This window comes from Cydia fagiglandana, chromosome Z (genome assembly GCF_963556715.1).
Source record: "Cydia fagiglandana chromosome Z, ilCydFagi1.1, whole genome shotgun sequence".
NCBI lineage: Eukaryota > Metazoa > Arthropoda > Insecta > Lepidoptera > Tortricidae > Cydia > Cydia fagiglandana.
Genome location: NC_085959.1, coordinates 20,565,956 through 20,589,023, shown reverse-complemented (window position 1 = coordinate 20,589,023; position 23,068 = coordinate 20,565,956). Strand labels below are relative to the sequence as shown.

At 36.9% G+C, this 23,068-nt stretch overlaps 2 protein-coding genes across 2 annotated transcripts in view; both read left to right on the top strand.

Moving 5' to 3' along the window:
• The window catches only part of LOC134678950 (triple functional domain protein), a 125,081-nt gene that overhangs the window by 17,181 nt on the left and 84,832 nt on the right, over positions 1–23,068 (top strand). Inside the window, exons 13-17 of the mRNA XM_063537706.1 lie at positions 16,836–16,995; positions 18,110–18,241; positions 20,844–21,051; positions 21,800–22,028; positions 22,458–22,689. Of these exons, the coding sequence (XP_063393776.1) occupies positions 16,836–16,995; positions 18,110–18,241; positions 20,844–21,051; positions 21,800–22,028; positions 22,458–22,689 (961 nt within the window). The remainder of the gene's footprint in view (positions 1–16,835; positions 16,996–18,109; positions 18,242–20,843; positions 21,052–21,799; positions 22,029–22,457; positions 22,690–23,068) is intronic.
• The window catches only part of LOC134678944 (uncharacterized), an 81,424-nt gene that overhangs the window by 55,367 nt on the left and 2,989 nt on the right, over positions 1–23,068 (top strand). The gene's annotated exons all lie outside the window — the stretch shown is intronic.

Here is a 23,068-nt window from a genome sequence, read left to right as displayed (position 1 = left end):
GTTAAGTGCATACATATCTATAGAAAGAATCTCATCGTCATTGGGCCTCATCATTATCCGATCGACGAAGCCGCCTCGTAAAATGCCGAACTATGGAACTACATATTCTTAATACTACAAAATTTTTGTTCACCCTTTTTATACACGTTAATTCACTGGTCCGTATGCTAGAACAGAGAACGTTGAATGATGCGCCCCGTCTTTCGGTGTTTTAATGGACTTCAGGCTTCATTTCTCATTTTTCTATATTATAGAAAAGGTACGGAAAAAGAGATCCAGTCCGTTGAAATTGTATGCTTTTAATGAACCACAGAGTTATTGTTTGCAGCCAACGCCACCCGCCCGCATTCGTGCACCTTTTGTTTCGCAGTGGGAAAATAACTATGTTTCCCGATCTCATTCTGTTCTCGCCGTAACTAGCGCTGCGCAATTATTCGAAACCTATTTAAGATGCCCATACAGACTTATCGTGAATTACCTCTGGTAAAAAGCTTAGTAATTCGTTGGTAATAAACATGCATTCCGTGTCATAATTTGTAATTTAGATGAGCTTGTTTTCAATGCGTTTAGTGTGCATGATTAGTCCGCTTTAAATACATTCCTCTGTTATAAAACTTCATTTCCATGTCTGCAAAGTATTTAATGCAGCAGTTTCGAGTGAGATATAACAGAGTTAGTGCCGTCGGGCTATTGCCGCGTGTCCTACTTTCTCGGAGATACTGTAGACGGGGTAGTGCATGGACAGTGCGATTTTCCGCAGAAAACTATCACAATAGATCACTTCTCCGCAACGTTGCGCGTATTGTGCTAACAATCTCGCGTAGGAAAGCGGGGACTGCTGATAAGTTGTCTTACATTCGAGTGTCCTATTTAGTTCTGTTGTCAGCTTTCATACCGCATACCTACAATTTGTATTAATGTTACAAAAGAAGTCGAAGTTCTATATTCGTTTCGTGTATATGAAAAGGGTACTTATTGCAGATCGGGTGGTTGGCATACAACTTTTAATTTTTAAAGAGAATATAATGTTGTGGGAGATAAAGTAGCGCCCGTCGCTTTGACTAAGCCTTGAACCCATTCAACAAATGCTCGTGTCTCGTATCTGTTTAGTTGGATTTTAGTGTTGGCGGAGCCATATTAAACTGCATTTTCTTATATTCTGTTTTTAAAAAAAAAATTGTTAAATGTATTGTATGTGTTTTTTCCTAATATGTATCTGTTACGATGCTTAGCTCATTAAAATTTGAGAGAGAGAGAATAAAACATATTTGAAAGTTCAAGAGCTCCGGATTGCATAAATCCCTTTCATTCAAATAATGATTGATGAAATTGACGACCGGTCTGGCCTAGTGGGTAGTGACCCTGCCTGCGAAGCCGATGGTCCTGGGTTCGAATCCCAGCAAGGGCATTTATTTGTATGATGATACAGATATTTGTTCCTTAGTCATGGGTGTTTTCTATGTATTTAAGTATTTGTATATTATATATATCATTGTCTGAGTACCCACAACACAAGCCTTCTTGAGCTTACTGTGGGACTTAGTCAAACTGTGTAAGAATATCCTATAATATTTATTTATTTTATGATTGGAAAGGTATTAGTGACTTACTGAAATAAAATAAACCGTCGTGGCCCTTGTGACTCATGAGAGTGCATTTTTCCTTGAGTATTGCAGTTTCGTCTAAGCCTCAATTAATGTAAAAACGATTCCTTAAAAGGTCGGAGAACTCGTCAGGTTTCCGCCGCGTACTCGCTGTCGCAGTCTCTTGCTCAACGCGAGAAAAACTTGCCCTCGCGCTGGTCGAACTCGGCTCGGACCGCGAGCCGGGCGGCCTAGCAAAATTAGCAATATTTATGTGTGTATTAACGTTTAAGTGTAAATCTAACTGGGTCCTATTAGGATGGAATAGTTGAACAATGACAACTATTAACATTAAATACGTAAAAACCCTCATAAAGCAATTTTGACATTGACAGTCAGCTTGCTCAAAATGGTTTTATATTCCTGCAACTATTCACATTGTAGTCTTGTACTCCACCTTCACCACGGGGCTTCTAAATTATCCTAAAAGAATATTTTTAGCGAAGCAGGCTTTGTCACTCGAATTCGACTCACCCTTTAACTCAACTTAGACTACTTAGCCCTTCTTGTTATTAACAACCCTACGGGCTAGATTATTTTTGTACTAGTTCCATTTTTATGAAACGACGTCGATCTATAAGCGTCCTGTAATTAACCCGTTTGAACTTGTTCTCCGTAACAGGAAAAGAAGTCGACAAGTGAGCTCCTGCGAGAGCATCGTCTTGTTTGTGTATGGTCAGAATGTTTGGCTTTGGCTTGCACAAATTACTTGTATGTATGTATATATTTTATGTACTAGTAGTACTATTTATGTACAATATTCGGATTTAGATGAACTTTGGTAAGTGTGGAGATAATCCCACCAAAAACATAAATGTAAAAAAGGAGAGCCAAGTTCAATACAAAAATTATGCTTGGCTGTGGGGCTCGCCGCAAAAAGAATGGAGATCTAAATGAGTGCCACTGCCAAGTTCTATACAAAATCCAAATATGTATTTATAGGAACAAAATAACATTATAAACAAGTATTAAACTCTGTTTCTTTGCTTTATTGGATACCTACCTATAACAATTGCTGTTATTTAAAAAAATGTGAGATCTTAAAGTAGGTTAGATTTGACTTGGCCAGTTTTCATTATATCAATCATTTTATACATATTGTAATTCTGATAAAACCTGGCCAAGCCAAATCTAACCTACTTTAAGATCTCACATTTTTTTAAATAACAGCAATTGTTATAGGTATCCAATAAAGCAAAGAAATAGAGTTTAATACTTGTTTATAATGTTATTTTGTTCCTATAAATACATATTTGGATTTTGTATAGAACTTGGCAGTGGCACTCATTTAGATCTCCATTCTTTTTGCGGCGAGCCCCACAGCCAAGCATAATTTTTGTATTGAACTTGGCTCTCCTTTTTTACATTTATGTTTTTGGTGGGATATCAATACTTTTTGTAAAGAAAACTAGGCAGGTACTGAGATTTAATGTTTTTTCTTGTGTTTCCGCTGTATGGTTTTTACTTCTGTTCTTTGTATAATTATGTGGTGCCGCGCGCCGCCGACGACACACCGTTGGCCGGTTGTTTAGAGCGTATTACAAGTTTTTTGTATGAGGACACCACTTATTTTTTGACTAAACTTTATTTTAATAAAGCAAATATAATAATACATATATTGGGGTAGTTTCAAATATCTGCTTGTAACGGTTCCAACGCTACAATAAAAAAATATTTTTTTGTATGGGGACCCCCTATTTTTAAACTTTATTTTATTTTTAGATTTTTTCCTACGGTTACACACAATAACCGAGCTGGATTCCAAATTTCATCCTTCTAGGTCATCTGGAAGTAGGTTAGGTTTAGGTACTTATATGTCAGTCCCAATAAAAAGTGCTTTTTTTGTATGGGGACCCCCCCTATTTTTTAACTTTATTTTATTTTTAGATTTTTTCCTACGGTTACACACAATAACCAAGCTGGATTCCAAATTTCATCCTTCTAGGTCATCTGGAAGTAGGTTAGGTTTAGGTACTATAAGTCATAAGTCAGTCTTAAATTTTACGACTTTTTGACCTTCATACCTTTATAACCGTTTGAGCTAGCTTCATGAAATTTGGGCTTCTAGATATCCTTATGGATATAATTAAACACACGTAGTTTTATGTGTTTACGTCAAAGATGTTTTGAGTTATAGAAGGGTCAAAAGTGGCACCAAGTGGTTCGTGTAATATTACACTCGGCGCTGGCTATAGCCAGTTCCTTTGCTTGAACTTGGCTTGACACGCTGCCGCGTGTCTAGATTTGAGACCCGAAAAAGGACATATGATTTAAGAGGATTTTATCTAACATCATCATCATCATCCCAATCAGAAGAAGTCGCGGACAGATGCTAGTCTGTTCTATTATAAACCGTTTCCTGGTGGCAGTTCAGGTATAGATATGGTATTATGATCCATATTAATCGTGGTGTTATTAACTTTAGTGAATCATTTTAACTGCAATTGACTATTCCTAACCCCAACTACACTGCCACGAAAATGCTACAACTTCTGTGTATCTCTGCTGCAGGTGTTTTAATTCATCCAATGGCTTGTTTCCATTAATTAAACAAATAAACATGTTGTAAGTACAATTATGTATGTATTGCCTACTATTTATTATTATCTACTGTAAATGTGACTTTACAAAGTTAAAACGCTCCTAAATTATTGTTTTTTACAAGCTTTTTTTTTACTTTCACCTGACCGTTGTCTGCCTGTCTGTCTGTAATCAAATCTTGCAAGTTAAATTTGATCCACTTCCCGGTTTCCGATTGAGCTGAAATTTTGCATACATAGGTACCTACGTAAATCGAGTGACAATGCAATATTATGGTGTCATCGAGCTGATCTGATGATGGAGACCGGAGGTGGCCATAGGAACTCTGTGATAAAACAATGAAACCTAATTGTGTTTGGGGTTTTTAGAATTGTCTCGACCAGTATTAGTTGTCTGTCGTAAGAAAAGTACAGTCAGCGATAAAGGCTTGTACCAAAAATGAAATTTTGCCAAAAACTTATTTCACATTATTATATAGTTTTCCTTGCACGCATAAGATAGTGTTTCAGTTGAGTAGGTCCGAGCGTCGCGTTCCTGCCTCCCGAGTCGCTCTCAGTCCGCGCGCGGCGAACACCGCGGTGAGACGCGCATTCCGCGAACGCGAACCGGTCCAAGTGGCCGACTTATCATTCGTGATTTGGCGCCAAACCTAAATCGATCAAGTTAAGCTACACAATATAATACCTTAGTTGTTTTCGTGGGGTTTCACATGTAGTAGAAGTGCATTGCTGTCTACAATTTTATACACGAATGTGCTTTATATTACAACGATATAATGATTAAAAATAACAACATTGCACGGTGTATTTTTTATTGGCAGGATATGATATAACTTGTGTACTGTTACTCGTAGAATAAGGTGGATTATTATTTTTTTACGATCATATGTCCCGTTACATTTTACATCAATGTCATAAAAGTTTTACGTCTTCGGAAACTATATTTATATGTATTTTTAATATTGCGATAATTTTGCTACAACATTTATATTTTTAGTGCACATTATTTATAACGCACATTATTACCGTCTTTTTATGTAATAGGTATTTATTTTGAAATCAATCATTCGAGATGTAGCATAACATAACACAAACAGACATTTTTCGCTTTATTTACTTAAGAAAACTTCAAAACTTTTAAAATCAAGCAATCGAGATGTGGCATAACGTAACACAAATAGACATTTTTCGGTTTATTTTATTGAGAACAACAAAGGCACCAGCACAATTATTTATACATATTGAATGTATAAATAATTGTGCGGTTGAGTGGAGGAAGCGAGGGGAGGCCTTTGCCCAGCAGTGGGACACTTGACCAGGCTAACAAAATAAAATTATGCTTGGTGACTTTCGAGGTCATAATAATACTCTTTTAGGAGTCAACTAAAATAAAATTCAAATATTTTAACATTAACTATTGATAATATTTATTTTAACTCTTGTCACTTGTCAGCATTAACGGTGTTATCGTGAAATTTAACAGCAGGTGTTGCTAAAGGATAATTTTGTTCTTACATTCATCCTGTGCGCACGACGTCCACTTGCAACGTGACGTCAACACTTTCCTGGTATGTTGCTGTACTGTACCCAGAAAGAATTCCGGTGCTATATTTTTTCTGCTTGATTCAATTCAAAATAAATACATTCAATAAACGGTATTGTATTTTCATGTGAATCTAAAGCCGAGACGCTGTTTTTCTGCTTTTAAGTTGTTTTTATACGCGAAAGTGCCGCGACGCTGATCATACATTAATGCTCAATTGTTTTGCGTGGAGAACTGAGCAGGTTTGAAGAAAGGAAGTAAAAATATAAATTCATTCCTTAAACCAAATATGTAGGAATAAAAAGAATACCATAAGGGGAAAGGAGAAACTAGACTATTAAATTAAACTAAAATAAATAAGTTAATGATAAATGTGCATAGCTTCAGCCGGCTTGACAGCTTTGGTTTTTATATCTAAATAAATATGATAGCTCGTGATTTGAGGTCGGGAAGCTGCCAACAATGTCTGATGGGTCCGGTGAACGATTTAAATTGTCTCACAATCGGCGCTTCCGTTGTGCCCCGGCGACGGAGGACGCGAACAGAGCCCGGGTTCCGTTCTCGCCCCCACTCGGGTTGTTACAATCATAAGTATCCTCTTGGCCAACTCGATTGATATGCACTTGAGACAGTATATTCCCTTGTTCGTTACATTCTACACACATAGCATGGACTAAAAAGGGAGATATATTTCTACATTTATAGCATGTCTTTTTCTACTTAAGTGTAGTTTGTCCGTTATGATTTTTTATTTATTTATTTATAAATATAAATGGGATAAATTTATGAAGACATCAGTGTCTTCCATTAATTAACCTTTTGTTCAAATATTAGTGATGATTAGGCTAATATTTACGAAATAACAAACGAATTTTCGCGCACATTGTACATATCAGTACCTATGTGCCCTAGTCCAGTCCCTACCAAGTTAACGTGGACTTTATGCCCCAGCGTACTGAACACATATTTATTGCCATAGCAGGCAGTAAACGGACGATATTACCCTAGTGAACAAAAATGTGGATTTTATTGAAATTCACCTTATACTACCGCGTAAGGCTCCATGTAAATGCAGAGCATGCTTTATTTAATTGATGATTACCAATGCGGAACTATTGTCTCGTTCGTAATTATCGTATTTACCGGTTCTTAGCATGGAGAAAGCAAGCTTGATAATGTCTATTGTCATTGCTGGGGAAATCGGAGATGCAATATTTTCATTTTATCTGTATAATAGTTAAACTGATGATGTATTATTTTTTATTACGACCCGTCTGATTATTATATTGTGTGCATGTTTTGTATGTTGTGCGCTTGCAATTGCGAAGGTTAATATGTATGAAACCAGTAAAAAATATGAAAAGATAATAAAAAAAAAACGAATTAATAAATAAATATTATAAGGACATTCTTACACAAATTGACGAAGTCCCACGGTAAGCTCAAGAAGGCTTGTGTTGTGGCGATATAATTATATAATATACAAATTATTAAATACATACAAAACATCCATGACTCAGGAACAAATATCTGTGCTCATCACACAAATGAATGCCCTCACTGGGATTCTAACCCAGGACGATCGGCTTTATTAGGGTCCCTAAGTACCCACTAGGCCAGACCGGTCGTCATGTCAGTTTACTCTTCCTAATTCTGAATTATCAGTATAATACGATTTATTCACACTCAGCTTTTAAAATAATGACACAAACATATTGACACGACTTTAATGTCTTGACACTCTTGTCGCCTTGGCATTGGGTGCTTAATTATAATATTTTGAGTACTCTGTATAAGTACTGGGTATATTTTCAGGGCAAAACTGTCGTGTCAAAACTGTTCGGCAAAATGTTGCTTAAATACTACATTTACAACATGCTTCTGTCTGCCCCTATGTACTTCAGAAGAAATGATCGCATCGGCACATGCTGCGGTTGACAGTGAAATGGCTCATTTAGACGGTGCGAGAAGTCGCATGCGAGTTTCATTACATTGCGGTTTTTGATCGGTCGGTGGAATTGGACGTAACCAACAGTCCGCAATGTAACTAAAATCACATGCGAGTTCGCGCGCCGTCTAAATTAGCCCTAGTGTCGTGTACAACATATCTATTAAGGTTTTAATTAAATAAGATAGGGTGTAATGTAAATAATGCATTCGTTGTTTCGTAGAAAGTGGACAGTTCATCTGAGCTCGCAACGCTTCCACGCGTTGTACGTGAGCGGCGAGCGTCGTGCCTAATGTCAACGAATACCGTTCTCTTCGCACACTCACGTGTATTGTATAGTATAACGATAACTATCAGTCTCGTCTCCGACACTAATTAAACTACCTTGTCCGAAGGGCATAAAGTCCTGCTAACTTGCTTTTGGTAAAGTTAACCGGGACTTGTTCGTGACTGTGTGAGATGCCTGATCTCTAGTTAAAGTTATGACTTCTATTCTGTGCATGTCCGATTTAATCCTAGCTTCCCGACCAGCAAAAGGCACATGTTAATTGTGGTATACAGCACTAGTGTGCATAAGTATAATATCAGTTTATTATACTAGAGTAACTTGAGTAAATAATTTGTAAAAATAAATTATAGACAGTCGTGGTTTCTCGTGGGCGACACTACACTCTACGAGGAAGACCGTCTTATAAAAAAGTTTCATATTTTCTGAATGAGATGGGTATAAATCGATGTAGAGCATTGATTGAAATCTGTATTGCACACATACAATTACTGCATTTATTAACAGTGTTGGTTAGTCTTGTGATGGGGGTTGGTTAGTCTTGTCTTGGCATCTAGGGTTAAAAGCTAAAAAGGGCTAAACATAACATTCATCTCTAGAATTTAGCTTCGTGGTATTTTAGTACAACGTATTTTTGAAGTGAAAACTTCGTTAGCGGCGCTGAGCATTCTTTGAGGTGGAGAAAAAAAGATAAACTCGATTCAGCGTAAAGCGTAACGTAACGCTGACGTCACGTGTGCCGGACAATGTTATTCACCAAAGAACTTAGGTATAACGTATCATAATCAGGTCAATTATTTAAAACTGGACTTTTATATTAAGCAATAAAGCTCCATCTTGTACGGGCTGAAATACGAGGATCTTACAGTTACATTCTAACTTTATATCACTCAAATATAATTCAATAAAGCTACATCTTGATGAAATCGCTAATAAAATTGAACTCTAGTACTGGTGAATAAAACTCAAAATATCATGACCAAATATATTTAGATGCGAGGTCTGCAAGGTAACTTTACAATTTCTAATCGAATTTTAAACATTTAACGCTACAAATTTAAGCTCACTGGCCAGCAATTTCGGAACTAAAGTTTTTCAATAGAAAGGAGGATGGGTCAATTATATATAGTGCTGCAGACATTTTGGACTAGTCATTGAGTTTTCACTTCTGTCGGCACTCCCGGAGTGCAACCCGTTGTTTTTTTTATTACTAATTACTTTTTATAATTTCTGGTTTCTGAGTACTTATTAGCAAATCAAGCTGTCATTCCTCTTAAAATTGCTTTGGTCGTCTACTTAATCAGTTAGAGTATCAATCTCTTTTTTAGAGCACCGTACATAACTTTTCTCAAACATGCAATGAAATATTGACGTTATGTTCCTTATAATAGGCTGCGAAGTATGACGTTTCAGGTGCGGCTAAGACAAAAGGTCGTTAATGGAATTTCATACACATCTTGCAGGCCTAGGCCGGCAAAGTCCTCTTTTTTAATTTTCATTTCACAGATATTTGTGACACAGCATCGTGGCATTCATCCATTAAAAAAAACTAGAGGCAGTTATTGCTTTATGGTTCGTAATGACACTCTGCCACTACGCCTATAAAAAAAAAACAAAAAACAATGTTTGCTATAATTTGCAGTTTTATTTGTATAAAATCAACATGAACTTAATAAATAATACATTCTATAATTTTAAATTATAAATTTAACTACACAAATAAAAATATTTAAAATATTTCATCTAAACGTTAGCGGTAAAAAGGTCTACTCAAACACGCGTAGTGATTTTTTTAAATTGTTATGGAGGTAAAGTTGAAAAATATTCATTCTGTTTTATTGGATTTATGGTGCGTTGTTGATTTTTTGACTTTAATATGAGTTCCGACGAAATAATGAAATTAATATTAATTGTAATCGTATGTGTTGGAATTGGCAGCGTAAGCAGAATTGATTTTAAATAACTTGCTGCCTCTGCCGCCAAGTCAAAGACGAAGTATGTATATGGTTGCTTATGGCAATTTTATTATTTGAGAAACTAAGAAAAATGGCTTACAGTTTATTAGAAACAGTTTTGTGGCATATTTTAAATGAATGTAACTACAAATTCGTCAACACTGTGGAAATTATACTTATTTACTCCATGCATAAAGCAACGATGTATGTGAAACATGATATCAACATGAAAGACTATGTAAACCTTTGTGACGAAAACGACAGTCAGACGGATACAAGGCGAAAAAATCAAAGATACATGAAAATATACGGGTAGTAAAAATACACGACTCGTGTAAAACATACGCGTGATAATGATATAGGTACGTGTTGGTTATATTTTGGGTGTAGGATACTTTAAGTTTTTCCTATAAATAAAACTTGGGTTTCGTGGATTTTTTATTTTATTTATTTCATTGCATGTTTGAGAAAAGCACTATACATACCTCGGCGGGAAATGGGGTTGCCCGCGCTCAGACCTATCCGGCCTCGCTTCGCTCGGCCGTCTATATGTCTTCGGCCGGCAACCCCTTTTGTCCCGGCCTCTGTAGTAATGTACTATTGTTCACGGTGCTCTCATGCGATCACTTCGGTCTTGTTTAAACAGGAATTCATCTTTAGTAGGTATGCAACTGGAAAGTAGAATTTTGTGAGTATAAATATAATAGTACATTACTACAGAGGCCGGGACGAAAGGGGTTGCCGGCCGAAGACATATAGACGGCCGAGCGAAGCGAGGCCGGATAGGTCTGAGCGCGGGCAACCCCTATTTCCCGCCGAGGTATGTATAGTGCTTTTCTCAAACATGCAATGAAATAAATAAAATAAAAAATCCACGAAAACCAAGTTTTATTTATAGAAAAAACTAAAAGTAAACTACACCCAAAATATAATCAACACGTACCTATATCATTATCACGCATATGTTTTACACGAGTCGTGTATTTTTACTACCCGTATATTTTCATGTATCTTTGATTGTTTCGCCTTGTATCCGTCTGACTGTCGTTTTCGTCACATAAGTTTACATAGTCTTTCATGTTCATATCATGTTTCACATACATCGTTGCTTTATGCATGGAGTAAATAAGTATAATTTCCACAGTGTTGACGAATTTGTAGTTACATTCATTTAAAATATGCCACAAAACTGTTTCTAATAAACTGTAAGCCATTTTTCTTAGTTTCTCAAATAATAAAACTGCCATAAGCAACCATATACATACTTCGTCTTTGACTTGGCGGCAGATGCAGCAAGTTATTTAAAATCAATTCTGCTTACGCTGCCAATTCCAACACCTACGATTACAATTAATATTAATTTCATTATTTCGTCGGAACTCATATTAAAGTCAAAAAATCAACAACGCACCATAAATCCAATAAAACAGAATGAATATTTTTCAACTTTACCTCCATAACAATTTAAAAAATATAACTACGCGTGTTTGAGTAGACCTTTTTACCGCTAACGTTTAGATGAAATATTTTAAATGTTTTTTTTTTGTGTAGCTAAATTTATAATTTAAAATTATAAAATTATAGAATGTATTTATTAAGTTCATGTTGATTTAATAAAACTGCAAATTATAGCAAACATTGTTTTTTGTTTTTTTTTATGGGCGTAGTGGCAGAGTGTCATTACGAACCATAAAGCTAATACTTATGTAAGCCTCTAGTTTTTTTTAATGGATGAATGCCACGATGCTGTGTCACAAATATCTGTGAAATGAAAATTAAAAAAGAGGACTTTGCCGGCCTAGGCCTGCAAGATGTGTATGAAATTCCATTAACGACCTTTTGTCCTAGCCGCACCTGAAACGTCATACTTCGCAGCCTATTATAAGGAACATAACATAAATATTTCATTGCATGTTTGAGAAAAAACCTTTGTTATATTCCTGGTGTCTAAAACTATATAATAAGAAACCGGGCAAGTGCGAGTCGGACTCGCGCACCAAGGGTTCCGTATCATAATGCAAAAAAAAACGGAAAAAATGCAAAAAAAAACGGTCACCCATCCAAGTACTGACCCCGCCCGACGTTGCTTAACTTTGGTCAAAAATCACGTTTGTTGTATGGGAGCCCCACTTAAATCTTTATTTTATACTGTTTTTAATATTTGTTGTCATAGCGGCAACAGAAATACATCATCTGTGAAAATTTCAACTATCACGGTTCGTGAGATACAGCCTGGTGACAGACAGACGGACGGACGGACAGCGAAGTCTTAGTAATAGGGTCCCGTTTTACCCTTTGGGTACGGAACCCTAAAAACCATTGCAAAATGTTATCCAGTTTAACAAAATTTGCACTTAGTTCAATAATATACATATTGTTTGTTCCTTGTTCCTTAGATCCTCATGCTATTTTATTTCAAGTTACAAGTGTCTTTATTTGTAATGAATTTGGCACCGTGCCATTTTTAATTAATATCTGATGCCCTTGCGCGGCATTGACGTAACGGATAATGCATCTGGCATGCTAAACTACCTTCATACCGAATGTGTTTATAAAAAAGACAGGGATGGTAGTCCCGGCTGAATACAATGGAGACGCGTATATTGTGCGTCTACATAATATTTATAATATAAGCGTTCCTTTTAACAATTGCCCTTTGTAAATTGACTTTTGTTATGTGAACAATTTGTCTGCATAATAAATATCGTCAGACCGAACTGCAATAGTAGCATGAGGATGGGAATTTCTCATCTTATCTTTCTGTTAATTAGGTATTCACAATGAATAGTTACTAGTGATGTGTTATTTAAACACGATAATCAAAGTGCTTTGCTATGTTCACTGCACTGTTATGACAAAGAAAAAGAAAGAAGCCAATAACGTCTATAAAAGGCGCCACTGGTAAAATTTTTAAAGCTTCTGGGCTGCCCATATCCATAAAATCGGATATAAAATTGCCGGCGATGGATGAGCTTTAACTGCCAATAAAACTACCACTGAGCCCTAATTGTTAGACATGGACGGCTAGGCTATAGCGTTTAAGGGTTTCTGTTGGAGCCGTGAGCAGAATTTTATGTGTCGGTAATAAAGTTAACAGTTTAGTCTCTATCGCGTGTGTTGTTTTCTTATAATTATTGCCGGTTTATAATGGTCGTAACTTCATTTGCGAGAAATATCTAACTATGAAGTTACTAACTATAGTATTTGGATTTAGTAATAGTAAAACTTGTAAAGTTTAAAGTTTCTCAAGTTGTGTTCTGTCATGTTACGTAACAATAAGTAGTATATCCTCCGAAAACTGTTAAAAAAAAATTGTGACGCTGTTCCAATTAAAAAATGGTTTAGTTACATCGAATAATTCGATCAATTCGATTTATAATCGAAGGAATTATGTATTATAGATTATTGCGAGAGTGGATGGTTAAAACCGTTTTGTTCCGACTGGACGCTGACGTGCAAGGAATGCGCCTCGCTCCGGCGACAGTAGAAAACGACGCGTATTATGGAATGTTCGCATTTCCATCGGCGCTTCATGTACACGTTACATTAATTAGCCGATCACGATGCGCCGCAATCATATTCAATCTACATATTTACAAGTTTTACTGTTCTGATAGCGAGAAAGTTGATCTTTTTTCAAGCTTTTATTTAACTTGCCCTGTTAGTATGTATGTATGTATGTTATTTGGTTAGTGTGGGTCAAATATTGGAAGCTAAATTTTACCGACCCCTCCAACTTTCGATTGAGCTGAAAATATGGACACCTAAATATGTAAATTGGATGACAATGAGATGGTGTTGATCTGATGATGGAGACAGGTGGTGGCCATGGGTGACTAATGACAGTAAATAAAAAAAAGGTGGTATCACTGTAATAATCAAGTGATGATCATTTTATAGTCTCTTATTAAAGAATGAGATCTACTTGATGTAAACACAAATGAGCAGTGAGGGAAAATCAAAAAGTACAGGAACTAGTGCAATCGTTTTGTCCGCCAAAGAAAACCAGGCGCATATTACGACCCGGTGTAACCCTGGTTAAAATCTGCGCGCTAGCTCCATTTTATTATAGGGCATCTTAGTTTTATCCAAGTATTTTTTATTAACCAAATTGCGTTAGGTGCTTTGAAAGCGTATTAATTAATACAATTTTTTCCCGAGAATGAGAAAGATCAACCTCGGCTCAAGTTCCATAAGGTCCAATACAAGAGAGGCAGACACTCGTATTTTACTTGCTTACGCTCTACTTTTCGATTATTTAAGGCATAAGGTCTCCATTTAAAATCCAATACGTAGTTCTTCTTCTTCTCACTTCAACGAAACATTTGAAAGACAACATAATGGATAAAGACTGATGCCAAATTAATGCTTTATGCCCCACGGAAAAATATAAAATCGTCTAATCCAGTCTAATCCGTCCTTATGTTTCTGTTGTTCGGAAACTAAAATTAGCCACGTCAAATAAGCCGAATTTAAAAAATTTAATTGAGAATAAGCAAGCTAAATGACCTGCTGATAAAATATAAAAAAAACCGGCCAAGAGCATGTCGGGTCATGCTCAGTGTAGGGTTCCGTAGTTACCCGTCCGTCAAAATAAGACTATTTGCAAAAACTCAAAAACTGCTTAATCGATTAGGTTCGCTATATTTTTCTCTGAAAGTCTTTACTAAGCTTTACTTTCACGATTTTTTTCATATTTTTTGGACCCATGGTTCAATGTTAGGGGAACTAAAGTGGAAAACACAACTTTTTTTCTTTCAGATCGATTATTTCCGAAAATATTAAGCAGATCAAAAAATGGTTCTCGAAGACCCGTATTCGTTTTAAAAGACCTATCCAACGACACCCCACACTATAGGGTGGAAGCGAAAAAAAATTTCATCCCCTTTTTAATGTACGGCAGCCACCCTAAAAAAATTTTTTTTCTAATTTATATTTTACAACTGTGTCAGCGTAACTGATTTATATATTCGTGTCAAATTTAAACATGAAAACTAGAAAAAAAATTTTTTATGGTGGTTGCCCTACATTAAAGTGGGGATGAAATTTTTTTTCGCTTCCACCCTATAGTGTGGGGTGTCGTTGGATAGGTCTTTTAAAACGAATAAGGGTCTTCAAGAACCATTTTTTGATCAACTTAATATCTTCGGAAATAATCGATCTGAAAGAAAAAAAGTTGTGATTTACCCCTTAGTTCCCCTAACTTTTGAACCATGGGTCCAAAAAATATAAAAAAATCGTGAAAACATAACTTAGTAAATATTTTCAAGGAAAAATATAGCGAACCTAATCGGTACAGCTGTTTTTGAGTTATGGCAAATAGTCTATTTTGACAGACGGGTAACTACAGAACCCTACACTGAGCATGGCCCGACATGCATATGGCCTTATTTTTTATATTTTATCAGCAGGTTGCTTAGCTTGCTTACTCTAAGCTAATTTTTTTATTTGTGATGAACAATTACAAAAAAACGACGTTTTCTTAAACCGTCTATTTTTTATTACTTATTTAACTTTAACAGCCTGTAGCCCCTAAAGTATTGATCGCAGAGTAAAAATAAACATAACCAAATTTGTAGTAAATTTTATGTTAAAACTTTTGTCTTAAGTAATTATAATGCTATTCGGACAGATATTCGAGATATGAGCAAAAATATGAAAAAAAGTACCTTCAACCCTCCTCTACACCCCCAGCACACCCCCTACCCTCGAGGACTTTTAGTATGTTTATCTGGACACCACAAGGTATACCTGTACCAATTTTCAAAACTACACGAATTATTTCCGCAGATTTTTCTAATTTGCTTAGGCTAAATGATATAAATGCCAATGTTAGTATTGTTAGTACCTACATATTATTAGGAAGGCAATGCGTTGTTTATTACCGATACGTTAAAATGTCATTTTGGACGGATGTCCACATCCGACGTAATGGAATACGAGTCGACATACCATGTAACATTACTGGAAAGTAAATAAATCGGAATGTGGTGTTTATTTTATAACTTACAAAAGTCTAGCAATGTAAACAATTAAACAAGGCACGGTATTGACGGAACGACGGCGTAAATACAATGAAGAGAGGAAATTGGCGTAAGAGATTTACTATCCAACCGTAACATAACAGTGCGCGCCGTGCAATTGTAGGTCACTGTCGTGTGAAGTCAGTATCCCGAGATACTGCATTTACTTACTTAATTTATGCAATAAATTAGGTTTGGGTGGATAAGTGACGAACTTCAGTAGTTTACAATAAATTGCCGGTGAAATGGACATTTTTGTGTAAAATGCTCAAATATCACCGGCGGTCTCATAGACACAAGTCGCCGGTACGGTGTTTACGATGGAGGTGAGTTTATAGAGAACTGTGTTTACTATCATAACATTCTTTAGTATGTACATATATGACGAAAATTTGACAGTACTACTAAAGTACTAATAAATGTGGACGATATTACTGTAAGGTACCGCAAGAAGTTTTCGATCTAGCCACCGGCGGCCTTACTGCTCTAGCATGGTCTAGCACTATACCTTCAATAGCAACATATATACTAAAAAAAAAAAAAAAAATAGCCACAACCGAATACAGAACCTCCTCCTTCTATGAAATGGAAGTCGGTTAAAAAAATAGGATTCTTTGACTTATTCATCTGGAAATAACGGTAGGCTATACTCGTCTTTCATATATTGCTTGTTTGTGGCTATGGCTGCGCTTGGTCATTTCAATATTCTTACTAGACTGATCAGGTGGACAAATAAACTTATAAAGTCAGAAATAAAATTAGGCGTTTTCGGCTGTAACTAAATTCTGACCTATAGGCCTTGACAAGTTTGTTAACATAAAAATGTTTCTCCACTTCGACTCGCAATTTTATTACTAGTTAATCCAGATGAAGGAATTAATAAAGATATGATGTCAGGTCTTCGGGCGACTCGGACGCGGCGAGTACCACCGCTGTGGAGACGACGCTAGAGCGACTGCGCGGCACGCGGGGCGCGCTCGAGGAGCTCTGGTCAGACCGCGAGCGGCGGCTTGAGCTGACGCTGCAGCTCCGCCACTTCGAGCGGGACGCGCTAGAGGTTTGTACCTACATGAACTAGAGCAGCGGTCGGCAACCTTTTAGCAGCCAAGGGCCACATTGTAGTTAACGGAGGTGACGCGGGCCGTACTTTGTTAATATTTATGACTTTATGAGACATTGTCGTTTGTCACTATTACATACAAAATAGCCAAGGCGGCACTCGGGCCGCAAGTGACAGTTTCACGAGCCGCATGCGGCCCGCGGGCCGCAGGTTGCCGACCGCTGAACTAGAGGATCGAGGTTGACAGGCGACTTGAGCGTTACAAATGCTACCAGCGGCTGCGGGGCAACAGGGCGCGCTCTCAGTCTGGTCCGACCTCAAGCGGCGGCATTGAGCTCACGATGTCGCTACATCGTGAGCTTCATGCATGTGCAGTAAACGGTAAAAATATGGGTGTACAAATCATTTCAAAAATATGTCCCATAACTCTTATGTCAGTGAATTAAGAACTATGGGACATATTTTTGAGTAAGTCTACACCCATATTTTACCGTTGACTGTGCATCGCTATGCATCATATTATAATCTATATATGAATAGTACAGAACAAGAAGAAATACGAATAAATATGTACGAAATATCATTTGATATTTACCAGTCGCTTTTCGGTGAAGGAAAACATCGTGAGGAAACCGGACTAATCCCAATAAGGCCTAGTTTACCCTCTGGGTTGAAAGGTCAGAGGCTCTCATGAGCCGTGGCGAAATGCCGAAATAACGCGAGGAAGAAGAAGAACAAGAAGAAATACATTTCTTTTAACGCCATAACATAGTACTTGAAATAAAGAAAGGCATGCAGACATAAAAGACATTTTGACGCTAAAATAGGATCCCCACTCAGCATAATGCCGCCGCGAACAGTAGCGCTGGTTTTCTGTGGGGACCTGACTTAATCTAAAGTTGATGGCGACACGTACGCCAACGACACACAAATAAATTTATATTCATATAAAAAAAACACAAACATTATTATTAATACAGCAAGAAAACAGAAAATTTGAGAGGACAGGATTAGTATTGATGTTTGGTGTGGCCACACCAATTCCAAAATACTTGTGTTTGAAAGCACAACAGTTGCACAAAGTATAGCGTTAATCGATGGCGTTTTCCAGGTGTCTTCCCGGCTGGAACTGTGGGGCGACGAGTTGCAGCGCACGGAGCCCCCGCGGGACCCGCAGCAGGCCGAGCAGGCGCTGGCGGCGCACAACGAGAGCGTCGCGAGGATGCAACACGCCACCTTCCAGGTAATCTATATTATCAACGTCAATCTTATCGGTAACATCTCCTTCATTATATCCATACGTAAAGTACACTTTATTGCACTTGACTGTAGGTATGATCTCCGCCCGAATTCACTCGATACTCACGCTACTCTTTTGATATTTCTAGTAATATAGTAATAAAATTTCAGAAGTTGCTGATTAGCAAAGATGCAATTTGACACTATTTGTAATGTTCACAATTGTGTCCTTATTCAGACATTACTGTGTATGGACACTATTGCGCCGAATTAATGATACTTTCTACTAATACTGAGGACAATTGTTACCGTTTTAAAATTTAATTTTCTGAATAATCTACCATAATCTATTCTAATAGCTGATATTATGCTCGGAGAGGAAAAGAAACTTACAGTAACGGCAAATAATCTTATCATATTTTCTCAGATACATTCGCATTTTGCTACTTAATTGCTATAGGTGTTCTAATCCATAATAAGGTGTTTCCTTTTTTAAATCGATACTTACATTCGCCTAATTACAGCGATTCCTGTAATTTTCGCGGAACTATCTTGCTTTCCATAACTTGAAACTGTTTCCTGTCCTTTGACGGATACCGACGTGTTATTTCATTGACTTGGATCATGATGTTTCATTAAAGTATCTTTCTAGAGTAATTGGCCGTATTAAAAGTTTTTATTATCTTCATTACCTTTACATTGCGTTTAAAGAAATTTTATTCTTTTTCTATAGGTTGTGTACAGTGATAGATGGCATCACTGTTCTTATACTTGTATAATTCATAATTATGTATGGATATAAATAAACTTAAACTTAAACTTGAAAAGGACAATATTTGTATTATATATAAATTAACAATATTTTTAATCGTAAATCGGTTCTGCAAAAACGGCTCTAACGATGTTGATGACTTTTAACGATGATGATGAAATTTAGAGTGGCTTACGAATAGTAAACTTTTATTCCTGGATACTTACATTTTCTTTAAATATCTTAAACATGGATTGAGAACTGGATCTTGACTGAAGTGAATAAGAATTTGTAATTTTATCATTCACTCATATGTACGGTCTTCTATGTTCTTGGAACTAAACTTTAATTGCTGGCTTAAAACTATACCACTACCTTATTCCCCTGTTACCCGCTCGGTTATCATACAATATAAAATATATATATATATATATATATATTTTCTCAAACATGCAATGAAATATTGATGTTATGTTCCTTATAATAGGCTGCGAAGTATGACGTTTCAGGTTCGGCTAGGACAAGAGGTATTTAATGGAATTTCATACAAATCTTGCAGGCCTAGGCCGGCAAAGTCCTCTTTTTTAATTTCCATTTCACAGATATTTGTGACACAGCATCGTGGCATTCAGCCATTACAAAAAAACTAGAGGCAGTATTTGCTTTATGGTTCGTAATGACACTCTGCCACTACGCCTATAAAAAAAAAAACAAAAAACAATGTTTGCTACAATTTGCAGTTTTATTTGTATAAAATCAACATGAACTTAATAAATAATACATTATTAACCAAATTCTGTAATTTTAAATTATAAATTTAACTACACAAATAAATACATTTAAAATATTTCATCTAAACGTTAGCGGTAAAAAGGTCTACTCAAACACGCGTAGTTATTTTTTTAAATTGTTATGGAGGCAAAGTTGAAAAATTTTCATTCTGTATTTCTGTTTTATTGGATTTATGGTGCGTTATTGATTTTTTTACTTTAATATGAGTCCCGACAAAATAATGAAATTAATTTTAATTGTAATCGTAGGAGTTGGAATTGGCAGCGTAACCAGAATTGATTTTAAATAACTTGCTGCCTCTGCCGCCAAGTCAAAGACGAAGTATCTATATGGTTGCTTATGGCAATTTTATTATTTTAGAATCTAAGAAAAATAGCTTATAGTTTATTAGAAACAGTTTTGTGCCATATTTTAAAGAAATGAAAGTAACTACAAAATCGTGAACACTGTGGAAATTATACTTATTTTCTCCATGCATAAAGCAACGATGTATGTGAAACATGATATCAACATGAAAGACTATGTAAACTTATGTGACGAAAACGACAGTCAGACAGATACAAGGCGAAAAAATCAAAGATACATGAAAATATACGGGTAGTAAAAATACACGACTCGTGTAAAACATACGCGTGATAAAGATATAGGTACGTGTTTAGTTATATTTTGGGTGTAGTTTACTTTTAGTTTTTTCTATAAATAAAACTTGGGTTTCGTGGATTTTTTATTTTATTTATTTCATTGCATGTTTGAGAAAAGCACTATACATACCTCGGCGGGAAATGGGGTTGCCCGCGCTCAGACCTATCCGGCCTCGCTTCGCTCGGCCGTCTATATGTCTTCGGCCGGCAACCCCTTTTGTCCCGGCCTCTGTAGTAATGTACTAATATAGTCCTCCTCATCGTTTTCGATGACGGCGACCCTAAATAAATATCATAGACGTTGTCTGGCGTGAGCTCTTATGTGGCTGGCCAGGCAGGCTGGAATATAAAATATAGTTAATGTTTTAAGTAACATTCCAACTCCTTATAAATCCAACTATACATATGCGTGTGTTTATTAGGTGGTACAGCAAGGGCAGGAGTTGGCGGGCGGCATCGCGGAGGCGGCGGACGCGATGGCGGCGAGCGGCGCGGAAGGCTCGGAGCCGGCTCCGCTGGACGCGCAGGCGCGCGTGCAGCTGCTGCTGGAGTTCCTGCATGACCGCCAGCTCGACCTGGAGGAGCTCGCCGAGGAGCGCCGCGCGCGCTTCGAGCAGTGCGTCCAGCTGGGTCAGTCTTCCCTACCCTTTTCTTACTACCACTATTTTTTTATAAAACACGGTGCGGCACACAAAAGCCGGTCTTAATGCTACTATCACGCCATCGCAGAGCTGTAATGACATTAAACTATTTTGACGATGCCTCACAAAGATTCCGTTTGATTATTCTTTTAAAATAATGTTGAAGAGTAAGGTATGTGGAGATTGCATCTCATATAGTTTTTTTTTTTACTATAAAGTATTCCATACATTTGTTTGTTTCCAAAAATGACTGTTGCATACTATTTTCTATGAGCGGAAATTCATAGTTTAAAAAGAAACTATAGTGTCGGCTAAAGTGGCCACCTTTCTTACCAAAAAAAATATGTATGTGTTCCGATATATTTGGCCACTTTGGCTAGAAAAAGATTAAAGAATAATAGAAAATTTATATGAATGTAAACTGAAGAGGTATATTTCTCTTCGTGAAATTTTTAGAGGGTGGCAGATACTTTTGGGGCGTTGTTCTATTAGTAGGTATTATAAAATATGAATCATCTGAAAAATATTAGTCTCAGTGAAGGACAATCGTTAGTTCATCAATAAATGTAACATTATATGTCTACAATTTACTAGAATAGAACATACAAGGAAAATTCTTCCTAGCTACATTTCATTTGTAATGTTTTGTTTCATTTAAACGTTGTTGTTGCATAATAGCGGTAGTTTGTTTGTATACAGTTTATATCAATTAGTAATCACAACATCCCATCACACAGGTCAGTTCCAAAAAGATGCCACGCAGGTGGTGAGTTGGATCCGCAACGGGGAGGCGATGCTGGCGGCCTCGTTCTCGATCCCCGGCACGCTGGCGGAGGCCGAGCAGCTCAAGCGCGAGCACGACCAGTTCCAAGTGGCCGTGGAGAAGACGCACGCGAGCGCGGTGCAAGTTAAATACAGGGCTGACGCTTTGCGCGCCGCCAACCATTATGACCCACATACTATCAGGTAATATTATCTCACTTGTTTACTGTGCACCTTATTACATTAGAAACAGGTGCCGTTAAAATATGCTTTTGTTTAACTTAAAATTATAGTTTGTCAAAGGACTGTCGCATTTCAATCATAGACAGAGAGAATCATACTACATACCTTTGTCTTACACTAGTACTAGCACCCAAAAGGAAAGGATGAGTATAATTTTCCTGGTTTTTACTGACTGACAAATTGGTTTGACCAATTATACACACTCACTAGAAGCGGTTGCGACGCGGTACAGCGGCTTTATCGTTGCTGGAATTCCTATAAATTTGTTGGCATAAAGAACTGGGCGGAAATCGTGCTGTCTACATTCTTTGCCATAACAATTGAGACATTACAATGCTAGGCCAAAACATCGGATATGATTAATATTATGATAATATGTCCTTGTTATAGAGAGATTTCCGAAGAAGTAACTGAGCGGTGGCAGCGCCTGGTCACGTGTGCGGAGGAAAGACACAAGCTTGTTACGGCGTCGCTCAATTTCTACAAAACCGCTGAACAAGTGTGCTCGGTACTGGACTCGCTGGAACGAGAGTACCGCAGGGATGAAGACTGGTGCGGGTCGGCCGCCGCTCCGTCCACCGACGAGCTCACGCAGTCGCAGGCTGTCGACAAGGCGGCACAGGTTAGAACTAACGTTAGAAATCCGGGGAAAATTTTAAGCAACTTAAAAAGCTTTGTAGCACCCAAAATATAATAGTAAACACTATTGTTACGTACCTACTTTAACAATATTATACGTGAAAACGTTTATCCTAATACAATTTGAGCACTATGTAGACACTAATCTAGCAATTTTTAAAACTATTATATATCAACATTATTAAGATCTGTCTGAGTATTTACGATACTCCGAGTATTTGCAGGATAGTGTTATTGTGAACTTTTTATTTCAAGTTTTTGCTTAGAAGTTACGTATGTTAGAAATGGTCGAAATGTATATGCAGATATAAAATATAAACCCTTGATCATGATACTAATATTTATTGCATGTACTGTGATTA